General features: G+C 43.1%; 1 protein-coding gene across 1 annotated transcript in view; it reads left to right on the top strand.

Annotated features, from left to right (window-relative positions):
* SMG7 (SMG7, nonsense mediated mRNA decay factor) overlaps window positions 1-12,004 on the top strand; it is an 83,800-nt gene that overhangs the window by 48,959 nt on the left and 22,837 nt on the right. Inside the window, 6 exon segments of the mRNA XM_025206158.1 lie at window positions 1,666-1,828; window positions 2,452-2,608; window positions 6,694-6,764; window positions 7,092-7,152; window positions 10,540-10,659; window positions 11,725-12,004. The exon segment at window positions 11,725-12,004 is cut by the window's right edge and continues 3 nt beyond it. Coding sequence (XP_025061943.1) covers window positions 1,666-1,828; window positions 2,452-2,608; window positions 6,694-6,764; window positions 7,092-7,152; window positions 10,540-10,659; window positions 11,725-12,004 — 852 coding nt within the window.

Genomic DNA, 12,004 nt, shown 5'->3' with positions numbered 1-12,004 from the left:
GTCAGCCAGGAGAAAGTGGCAGCAGGCAAGTCACCCGCTGCTTCTTCTCAGTGGTACAATTATTGGGGGGCTGTGCTGTGGGGAAACCCAGCTGGAGAGGGGGAATGGGAGAGGAGATGCTGCTGAGCACCTGAGGGAGGGGATTCTTACCTATTTTGGGGACTCAAAAGTCTTTGGTGGCTGCTGCAGTGACACAGTCTAAGCTCAGTTCCTGCCTGGACTCTTCAGGGGGGCCCCGATATCTGAGACAGTGGAGAACTGAAGTTGCCAACATATGAGCTACATGACAGAAGGGGATGGAATCACACCACCGCATTCCCCTTGGATCCTCCCCTTTTTATTAAGCACATTTCAATGATCTGGGTGGTCATATGCCTTCTTCTGACAACTTTGGACGTTGGTCACAACCAGAGGTGGTGGGATTTTTGACTAAAGTATGTCAGTGCTTTGAACAGCATTTCAAAACCTCGGCTACCTGGCTGGAAGACCTTGCTTTTCCATTCAGGGTTGAATTGATTGCTAGATTTTGCATCAGGAATACATTTTTGCCCACAGGTCAGATTAGCAAGGACTGATGTTTTTGTCAACTTTTGTAACTGAAAGCCTCTTCCTGGAAGTCCTCTTTCAAGGATCCCCATCGTGTATATTTTAACCAATATTAGTCAGTCCCTTGTCTCTCTCTTTCACTGCATGTGGTTTGTGGTCATGGTATGTTTGGGGGGGTTGGATCAGATTGCTCCCCTCTCCCTTCCACCCATCTTATTGTACGCTCAGGTGAAGAGGTCTGGCAAAGATTGTCAGTTAAGGGTCCTTTCCAATGCCATCTTTAAAGGAAAACAGTTGCAATAGAGGTGTATTATCAAGATAATCTGAGGGTGGGAATAGATATAATATTGGAAGTGGTTTAAATGTCTTTTGAAATTCTTCCAGAGGAGATCCGGACAGACATATGCAGCCTTTTGAAGTACTCCAAAACTAACCCTGAAAGAAATGAGCGCATTTAGGGAGTACTTCTCTTGTTCCTGAACACTGTGGAGCTCAACTGGGGACCTCTGTGTCCTTAAGCATCCCACAGAACTCTGCTCCATTCCACTGCCCTGCAGGGGAAGTGGAGGGAACTGGTGGCAATCTGTCAGTGAGGACTCTCCTGTCTACTCTGTTGGAGTGCACCTTGCCTCACCAGGAGACCAGAGGCCCTTTGTGTCCCCTCACTGACTGACTCTGTTCACCCTCCTCCCCTTTGGAGTTGGGGCTGGGTTGAGGAGAGGGTGGCAGTTGAAATACAGCTGCAGCCTTTGGGAGATGAGAAGCTGCACTGACAGTCCACTCTACTGTCCTCATGGTAGCGGGGAGTGGATCCGCAAGTTGGCATGGCCACTTGTCACACCCTACGTTAGGGAACACACCGTTGCATGCAGCAGCTGAAATCCTCCACTTTGAAGTGCTTCAGCATGAAGCTGCGCTTTGAAATGCTTCAAACGTTACATCTGTCCTCACCCTCTCTCAGGTCTTTCATATTCTAGGATTAGTATTTTCTTAATGACTGAACCATTACTAAAACAGTGCATTAATAACCACATTCTTACAGGTTATCAGTCAAACTAACCCTCTGAACCTTTCTTTAGGTTACAGTCCACATACTTAATACAGGCTTTTTTGTTACAGCGATTGTTATTCCAAAAAGCCTTCAACTCTCAGCAGTTAGTTCATATTACTGTCATCAACTTGTTCCAACTGCATCACCTACGAGATTTTAGCAATGAAACTGAACAGCACAGTTACAGTGAGGATGAACAGCTCTGTTGGACACAGCTGCTGGCTCTCTTCAGTAAGTACAGAAACATCAGCTGACTTTGTCTTCCTCTTTGCTTCCACATGGTATGCATTAAGTTAGTATGGAAAGAGTCAGTTTATTTCTTAAGAAAGCAAAGTCAATCTTTTTCTTCCTACCCGTATAAAAGGAGACAGTTGCCTGATTACCTCACTGAGTCTGCTACTGTATCTGTTCTTATGATTACCAGTTGAGACTGTTTAGGGGAAAAAAAGGGGAGGGGTTGGAAATGGTCTGCTAGTGCAGTACTGTCAAACTCACCCCATGTACCAGACTGGATTCAGACCTGGACCCAGTGACAGGGCAAGCGCTTGCGGTATCAGTACAGCTGTCACTCACCCATGCTGCCAGAATCTGCCCTAGTGGGGCCCCATCTCCCTAAATTCTGCAGCAGGTTGTGCTGTGAAATTTCCATCCCTTTTGGGAGCCTGTGGGCTCAAGGAAATGGCTCTGCAGGTCATATATTTAACATTGCTGTGGTTGTTAAATCCTTTACTCTTAAATCAGTTGGGAAGCAAAGAGATCTTCAAGGTAGTGGTTTATGATGAAACTTTAATTAGGATAAGTGCTCACTTACATTTTTCTATGGATTTCTCTGTTTTGTTTGTTTTTCTCTTCAGTGTCTTTTCTTGGAGTCCTGTGCAAGTGTCCATTACAGAATGACTACCAGGAGGACTCTGGAGCTGCATATCCTCTTCCAGCTGTAAAAGTTTCGATGGACTGGTTGAAACTTAGGCCCAGTGTCTTCCAGGAGGCAGTAGTGGATGAGAGACAGTAGTGAGTGTTAATTTTTTTTTAATATGATTTTTGTTTTGTCATCCTGTTAAGTAAGGTGGTGGTGACCAGTGAAGGATTAAGGGTAGAAGGGAAACTAACTGTTTATTGACATGGCAGACGTTGAGTATTTAAAAGTATATGATGTTTCCAAGGAAAAAAGTGAGAGTTCTTCGGGGTCATTATTAGATTCCAAATAGGGTTTGCTACCATGAATCTCTGGTTTTAGACTTGATTGTTAAATTTTTAAGGATAGAGGTGTCCGTTAAGAGCATCTAATCTGAAAGACCAAAGAACAGCTACTATTTTGTTTGCTGATAGAATCATAGAAAATTAGGTCTGAAAGGGACCTCAGGAGGTCATTTAGTTCAACCGTGTGTTCAAGGACCACCACCAATTACATCATCCCAGTCAAGGCTTTGTCTAGCCAGGTCTTAAAGACCTCCAAGGATGAAGACTTCACAACCTCTGTGGCTGGCTGGTTCCAATGCTTTGCTACCCTCCTAATGAGAATTCTTTTCCTGATATCTAAAGTCCCTGCTGCAACTTGAGACCATTGCTTCTTGTTCTGATATTTTTTTTTTTTACGCTTGCTTCCTCGATTAAATCCTAGAACATGACAGTAAAATTATTTATTTTTCAAGGTTGTACAGTGAGTCAGTGGTTCTGGCAGTACTTGAAGTTGGCTTCCACATAGTCTTGTATTATATTAAATGTCTTAGGAGATGAGGGACGTCATTCCACAGTGTTGCTTATTCTATGTTTGTGCTTCTAATACTATAATTATAATTTAGACTTAATTATAGTGTTTGTACACTACCCACTTCCTTACTACAACAATTTTTTTTTTTTATTTGGCTTTGCCGATGACTCTTTTCAATTTTTGAATGAGTATTAGTGACATACTCGGATATGTACTTTTCATTGGATGTCCAAAAACCAAAGTTCAGTGATTGGATCAATATAACATTGCCTAAGTACATTTTAATTTTCACATCAGGAGCAGAGCAGTGTGCATGTTTTCAAAAAGAAGGCTGGTGTCATTCTTGGACTAGGTAACACAGCAGGCAGAGCCGCCTTCTTCCACTACAATTAATTAGTTTAGTTTTTTTTTTCTCACAGGTAATAGGCAGAGATTCTGAGCCTAATACCAAACTTGAGTGTTTGTAGTAGAAACTAGATCTCTGGGGTTTAAGACCTGTCCCTCCTTAGCACTAATCAGAATGGCACCATGCCTTTTTAAGGCAAAGGACATGTCTTTGACCATTGCCCCATCTACTGCTTCTTTTTCTAGGCAGACATGGGAGGCTTAGAGATGCCTGCCTAAAAATATTTCACCCTGAGTGCTACATGAAAACTCTCTGATATGGAGAAGGCGAGTGTGACTAAAATTCAGTCCTCCATCTAGTCTTTTTCAGCTAGTATTTCAATAAGCCATGGTTCCATGAGCTCAAGGGCTGACACATCTAAAACACTGCTTCTCAAGTTTGATCCACATGGCAACCTCAGAAAAGGGTAGTGATGCTCATTCCTCTAGAAATGAGACAAGGTTTTCTCCTCCAGCACCCTCAGAAGTGAAAAGCAGAAGTCTACATATATTAGACATCACAAGCTCCATTGCAGAAAGGTAACCACTAGCGTAAGATGGACTCCTTGTGGTACCTTGTTACCAGTTATGAAAGGAGTGCCTGCTAAATTTGCTGACTGCCTTTCTTCCAGCACAAACTCTTCAGCACTCTGTACTTGGCACTGTCAGCACCTGCTGATGATGTGATGCTGGATGATTTCTCTGTGGCCTGGTTGTTAGATTCCCCTTGTGCCTTATACAACAGCAGTGCCAGCTTGGCCTCTGGTCACCTGAAGTCATGATACTGCATCTAGCAGTTTTAGATGTTGGTTACAAGCTACTTCCTTTATTTAGCCACACTGGGAGCTAGGGAAGGATTCCTGCTCTGAAGGCATCAGCTTCTCAAGAAACAAGACCCTGACATCCTTTCAGTAGCCCAGAGCCTGTATGCTTTCAGTCATGGGTCCTGTTTGGCAGTTCATCCTCTCTTCTAGCCTTAGATCTGTGGTCTACAAAATTAGGCAAGTTGGCAGAGGGGAAGGATTAATTGATTCCAGTGGCAATTTTATTATCCTCCATAGTGAGGCAGTCTGTCCTTTTTAGGTCTTGTTTGGCATAACTTAGCATGTGCCAAAAACTGATGGCTGAGACCCTTGATGTCATTTGCAGGTAATGCAAGATAAATTACACAAGCCACTAGACTTCCTGTACCAGTCCATGTCTGGTAGACTTTGGCATACGTTAAGGAGTTGTTAAGGTCTTTAAGGTCTTGTGGAGGACTGAAAACAGTGAAGGAAAAGGTCTTTTAAGATTGAAACCATTTGGCAAAAAAAATACTTTTGCTGTGTGCCCCCACTGCTAGGCATTTTTTGGCAAACTAGGGCTATTTACATTGGAATAAATTCTTAGTTTACAGAAAGTCTTCCACTGGACGACATGGAAGAAATAAAATCCATCGTACTAGAGAGGAAAGCTGACAGGTAGAATTTCCTTGTAGACTGCTTTGCTTTGTTTTTGTGTGTTATATTTACATGTACTTAGATCACACTAAGATATGGGAATCTTCCTTGTGGTAGTCTTTGAAAATATCCAGACAGATCCATACTGCAAAAAGGGGATCTTTCCACTGAGAGCTGCAACCTTTGCTTGTTAAAGATCTGTAGGCCCACTTTGAGCATAAAAAGTGCTCAAGGACAAAGATGGCCAGATCTCAGATGTTCAGGTTGCATTAGCCCCATGTCTGTTGCAGTCCACAAGAGGCATCTGAAGAAGTGGACAACCCATCTTTTCCTTAGCTGTGGTGTACTTGATGGTTTTTCTCTTGACAAAAGGCTCCATGTTAATCAAGAGCCTGGCAGAATCTTTGGAATTCCAACGATCCCTTTTAACAACTCCTTTTTTTTTTTCCTGAGAAGTCTGGACTGAGATCACTGGAACAGCGGACCTAAGTTTGTTGGCAGTGGTTATTGCATACAATTCATGTCCCATTGCATCTCCCAGACTTTCTCCATCTCTCTTCAGGGACCCCTCTCAAAATACTGTTGAAACAAGAGGTGCACCATCTCCTGCATGTAAGAGGAGTGGAAGAGGTGCCCTTCGAGTTCAGAAGCAGCCCTTTAGAATGACAAAATAATGGAAATAAAGGATGAATGGGATCAGTGGCTCATTTTTTTCCTTCATTGTCTCAACTGTATGTGCTTGAGTTCTAGGAGGCATTCAGCTTAAAGGAAACATCTTGGGTACCAGTACAGGGAAAATGCATTACATTTCAACAGTGTCATGGCCTACCTTATTCTGTATAGTATAATCTTTAAATTGGAAATGGACTGTTCTTCAGTGTACGTTATTTTCAGTCACTATTAGAACCACCAATGTCAGCAGAGCATGAGCATATAATAAAAGTAGTTAGATGTTTCATTTACATGCAACCTGAATGTAGAACTTTCTAGCTTCCCAAGATATTTTCCTAGATTTGACAGTATTCTTTAATGTTAAGAGAAGTAATGTTACATTTCTTCATGAAGCAATTTGTCTCTCACCTGAGTCAGATTATGCTCTCTTGGGAGCAGTTAGCTTTGAATTAGAAAGCATGAACAGGTGTTTTGAACTCTTTTGCCTAGTGTAACTTAAATTTAAGTAAAACCCACTGTTTGTTTCGCTTCAGCTGGGAAGTGGATTTTCCGTATTAATTTGACAGCAAAACCTGGATTTAGAGAATTGTTGACTGGCTTTTGAAATATTTTTGAGCTTCATAGGAACTGCTACTCTTCCTTTCACAGTCTTGAAAGAAAAGCATTTAATTGCTGAGAGTTCCTTTGGTAAAGGGCATAAAGGCTCCTGGCCATCTGCAGTAAGGCAGGACGGTACCAGAACTTCATAAAACTGTCTATTTTGGAGGATGAGTAGGGCTAAATTGGACTGTAGCTCTGCTTGGTTTCAATATTTAACTGGTAAAGTTAAATAGTATTTGGATTCTTTCAGGCATTACATTCAAAGTGAAAACTATCTTTTTGACTTATAGCATTTGGCCCTGGCTGATTTCTCTTCTAAACAGTTTCCAGCCCCATGAAGAAGATCTGTCCAATAACAATGGTAAGGACACCACCTAATCTGTTTTGTGAAGGGGGTGGTGATAACACAAATGATGCTAGTTGCACTAAATAATGGTTGGATAGTGAAAATGAAATAAAGGTGCTTCTAGTACTGGTACACTTGAATATTTTTACAAATGGCTTTCCTGTGCTGAGCAGATTACACAACATTTCATTTTGTCTATCCTGAACTTTCTATAGCTTCTGTAGCATTGGCAGTATATTATAGCATGTCTAATAGTAATCGGTACTCTGTATGGTGACCAAATATCCATAACCTAATTATTGCATGCGTGTTTGCTCATACTGTTTCTTGTCTGTTCATCAGCTACTCCACTTCCAGAGGAGTTTGAGTTGCAGGGATTCTTGGCTCTGAGGCCTTCATTCAGGTGAGGTGACAATTGAAGGAGGCTTTACCCTTACTTACTTAAGAATTTGAAGACTTTTGGTATGTGCCCTGGTCAGTGTTTACACATGTGTTTAGGCACAGTTATTCTCACCGCTGTAAGGTAGTACTATAGATAGTACTATCCCTGACAGTACTATCTTACAACAGCTTAAATTAGTTTGCTGCAGTCTAATAGTGCCACACGTGTGGACTGTGGTGCTTTACACCACAGCAAATTAGTCTACAGGCAATCCCTGCTTAGCACTCTTAATTGGTTCCAGAAAAACCAAGTGTTAAGCGGAACGGCGGTAAGCGAAACCCCTTTGCCCATAGGAATTAATGTAAATATAGATAATTAATTACCACTGCTTCTCACCACCGCTGTCGCCTCTCCCCAGTAGCCTGCTGGCTGCTCCAGTCCCATGTGCCAGCCTGGGCCTGCACTACTGCTGCTCTACCCTGGGTCCCCACTGGCCCTGGCCCCAGGCACCGACTCGGGCCCTGTGCTGATGCCCATCTCCTTCTTCCCCCCCCCCCCCCAACTGCTTGTCACAGCTGCCATTTCTCCTCTCCTGCCCACCAGCCGCTCTGGCCCCATGTGACAGCCTGGGCGCTGGCACTCATGGTGCCCCGCTCTGGGCATGGGCCCCTGCTGGTTCTGGCCCTGGGCCCCACACTCCAGCGGCCCCACCCTGGGTGCAGGTCCCCCTGGCCCTGGGCACCGGTGCAAGCCCCGCGCTCCTCCCCACCACTGCTGCTTCAGCAGGTGAACTCAGATTAGTAGGGTGGTGGAATGTCCCACAGGAGCAGGGTGGATGTTTGCAGCTGGGCAGGAGTGGGGGGGTTTGCAGCCTCCCCGCTACGTGCTCGGCGAGCTGCAAAACGCACCGTCTCTCCCCCCATGGGACGCTTCACTGCCTCACCAGTCTGAGTTGACCAGCTGTGCCTGGGTTTTCTCCACCCCTCCACGACCACACCCGCCCCCACACTCGTTGCCACTCACTGCACTTGCTGCCGCGGCCACTGCTGCTTCTTTCCACTGAAACTTGCTGATTCCACTGAGCACTATAGCGAAACTGGCTGAGCACTTAGCGAAATCAAGTATCAATTTTAAATGAGTGCTATAGCAAAATAGTACTAACCGAAACTGCGTTAACTGGGGGTTGCCTGTACTGTGCAGTTCAATTCATGTGTAGATGTACCCACTAATGAGCTATTTACCTGGATTACAGGCAGTTGGTAAGTAGGTCACCGGGAAGATGCAAGAGACAAGTCTGTGGCCTAATCTCTTGCTGTTCATACCCTGAAAGAACAAGAATAAATGCTTATCCTGTGTGTAAATGAGTACCACAGAAGTCCATGTAGATCCTCATCTGCACAGCATGGGGAGACTCAAGAGGGAGGAGGATGAAGGCATATACAACAAAATCTGTCATCCGGTACTTCACCAACCAGAATACCATATTAACCAGAATTGCCGTGCTGTGCTGCTGAAAGTGGCAGGACGCTCAGGGTGCTATGCTGCACTGCTTTGCCATGTGCTGGGTTGGGGGTGAAGCTTGCACGCAGCAACCACCGCCACCACCCTCTGCTGTCGCCACTCCACGTGCGACCACCACTGCCCCCACCCCCTGCTCTGTGTGCAGCTGCCACCACACCTCCCCCTCCCTCCTCCACATTCGGCCGGAAACCCTGTGCCTTGGGTAACTGGCACTTTTAGCTTACCAGCACCCACCGTTCCCCACTTGTGCCAGATAACAGGGGTTTTACTCTAGAGTGGCAACAATAAACTTGGATTTCTAGGTTTTCCATTTTTCCTTTCAGTTTATGCCCTATATTTATTATGTATAATTTACTCTAACAAACATTCTCTGATTTGGTTTATTTTACATTTCTTTGTTTCACGGGAACTTGGAGAATTGGACTGAATCATTTTTCCATAACTGTGGAAAGTTTTTACTTGGGTGGAATCAGTATGCTTGTGAAAATTACACTTTTTGTCAGTGTAATTTTCAACATTTCAGAATGTCACTTCCTTTCAACGTTTGAGAATGTCACTTTCCACATTTCTGGTTTTGTTTTGTTTTACCTCTTTTTGTGGTTTTCACTTGACAAGGCTATGTTGTTATTACAGTTTCTTTAAGAAATTTAACGAAGTATATCTCCTAATTGTTAAGATAAAGTTAGTATTTTCTATATCTGTGTGTGTGTGTGTGTGTGTGTGTGTGTGTGTGTAAGTATTAGTATTAATTGATAAACCCAGATTATTAGATGTAGTTTTATAATTGGGATATCTGTCTTAAGGCTGCCTCCCCTCTTCTGCCTTCTGCTCTCTTTAATTTGACCTTTACCTAGCTTAGCTGGACATGTTATTTTTTTTTATTAACTGACTGGGCTAACTGTAATGTCTGCAGAGGTTCATGCTGTCAGCACTCCGCAACAGTCGTTGCAACGTTCTGCTTTAACAACATTTCTGTAGTTTGCCCTGAACCTGTTGGAAATAGCCAAATCTAGTAACAAAGAAAAACTAGTCTGTCAGGATTCCAGGTGCTCTGTTTTCTTGATACATTAGATTCCATTCATTAATAGAAAACCACAATGTTGTGGAAGAAGGGAGAATTCTTAAGGTCACTTCCCTGAAGTCTCAAAATTAAATAAGTATCATATATAATAAAGACTTGTAACATGTTCTGATTTAAATGTTTAAATTTAAGCTTTCTGTACTTTCCTTTGTTATTGAGCCTGGCTTAGAAGAGCCACTTGCATTGGAAAAGTTAGGAAATGAATAGTTAGGAGGAAAAGAATTATTTGACCAAGTTGTATCCTTCTGTTGTTGAAGACTTCTGCTTTTCTCTGGCTCAGCCTAATCTTCTCTTAAGTGTGTTCCCATAGTCAAGTACTTCAGTAATTGACATCAGAGTAAATTCCATTATTTCAATAGAAATAGTACCAGTAATGTTATGGCTTCATTATAGGAATAAATAGAAGATAGTTTGGGAGTAAGCATATCCTTGTTTAAACATAAGGATAAAATTATTAAACTTATTAAAAACATTTAATTGGTGTACTCGCTGGTAGCTTTTATGCTTTTGGTTTTAGTCAGTTAATATGTTGAAGGTTTTTTCCTGATATTAAAAAAGCAACTGTTTATCACAAGTTATTCCTGACACAAAACTTACCTGCATAATATATACCTAATTTATCCAAGTAAAACTGAAAATGCAGTTTGGACATCTATAATTATATAATGCAATTTAAATAAATCAAAATTGAAATCAAGAATTACAGTAGATTAACTGTGCAGTTTATGACGATTTTTTCAAAGGCTTATATTTGCCTTTATAGGAGGCAAATGAGACTAATTTTGTTTTGTTTATGTCAACACTAGGAACTTGGATTTCTCCAAAGGTCATCAGGCAATTACAGGAGACAAAGAGGGGCAGCAACGGCAGATACGGCAACAACGCTTGATCTTCACAGGGAAATGGATTGCCGACAACCAGCCAAGGTTTGTACAAAACTTTTGTGTACTGTCCCTCACTTGTGTGTAGTTTTGTTACTATTGTAGGACTTGTGAGTAATGACAGGTGTTAAAGATGGACTGAGTGGAAATGGTGATGTATTCTAAAACATTTGCATGTGGTATTATTGTAGTGTCGTGTAGTTTGCTATTGACAGAACAGCGTGTGAATTTGTGATGTTTGTGCTGAGCATTATTGAAACTTCCCAAATGTCTTAGATCAGGGGTTGGCAAAATACGGCCCGCAGAGCTACTGGATCTGGCCCACAGAGCCTGCAAGCTTTGCCCCTGCCTGAGTCCATGCCGGGGCTAAGCAGCAAGGAGCTGTGCCCTTGCTGCTGCTGCTGCTGCTGCTTCTCCCCTCTACATCCTATCCTCTCCCTGACTGTGTGGTACAGCTTCTAGCTGGTGAGAAGCTGTACTGGGGCCAGGCAGCTGGAAGCATTGTCCACACTGCTACCACTTCTCCCTTGCCCTCCTGCCCTCCAGCTGCATTACAGGAGTGACAGAAGCATGGGAGCAGCTGCCCAGCTCTGGCACAGCTCCCCACTTGTTGGTAGCTGGGTCCATGCTCCAATTGGTGAACAGGGATCTGGGAGAAGTGGTAACTCCCAACTGCCTGGCCCTGTTGTAGTTACAAGGAAAGCCCTGCCCTGATCTGCCACATAAATCCCTGGGCCTACATCAGGCTGGAGCTATGGTGTTCCAGCCCATGGCTTAAAAAGGTTGCCAGCCACTGCCTTAGATGATAAACTATTATGAGTTTTATCTTGGGTCTAGTGTCTAGTATAGTGGGGCTTGTGAATAATATAGCAGTACAGTTAAATAAGAGCGACAGCAATATGCATGGTGGTAGTGATTGGGCAGCAGGGTGTTGAGTTGCTTGTTTCATAACAAAGAATGCCTTCAGTCCACAAGATGTAAAGCAACCTAAGTGAAGTTAGTGATGAAGCTTTCTGTTCACCCTACATGTCAGACCCTTATTAGTTTGGGAAAGTGGAATCTAGTGTCCAAATGATTATGAATGCTATCCAATTTCTTTTTGTCTTTTAGGCTGATTCAGTGTGAAAATGAGATAGGAAAACTGCTGTTTTTGACAGAAATCCCTGAGTTATTACTAGAAGATCCTAGTGAAGCCAAAGAGAGTCTTGCCCTGCAAGAAACGTCCATTGCAGAACCACTGTCTATAGATGGGAGCCCAGGACTCAAATCAGTTCTGTCCACTGGCAGAAGTCTAAACAGCAACTGTGATACAGGAGAAAAACCAATGGTCACATTTAAGGAGAACATTAAACCACGAGAAATAAACAGAGAACAAGGGCGTATCTATCCA

Source organism: Alligator sinensis, unplaced genomic scaffold (genome assembly GCF_000455745.1).
Source record: "Alligator sinensis unplaced genomic scaffold, ASM45574v1 scaffold471_2, whole genome shotgun sequence".
Taxonomy (NCBI): Eukaryota; Metazoa; Chordata; order Crocodylia; family Alligatoridae; genus Alligator; species Alligator sinensis.
This window is presented reverse-complemented; position numbering and strand designations above follow the sequence as displayed.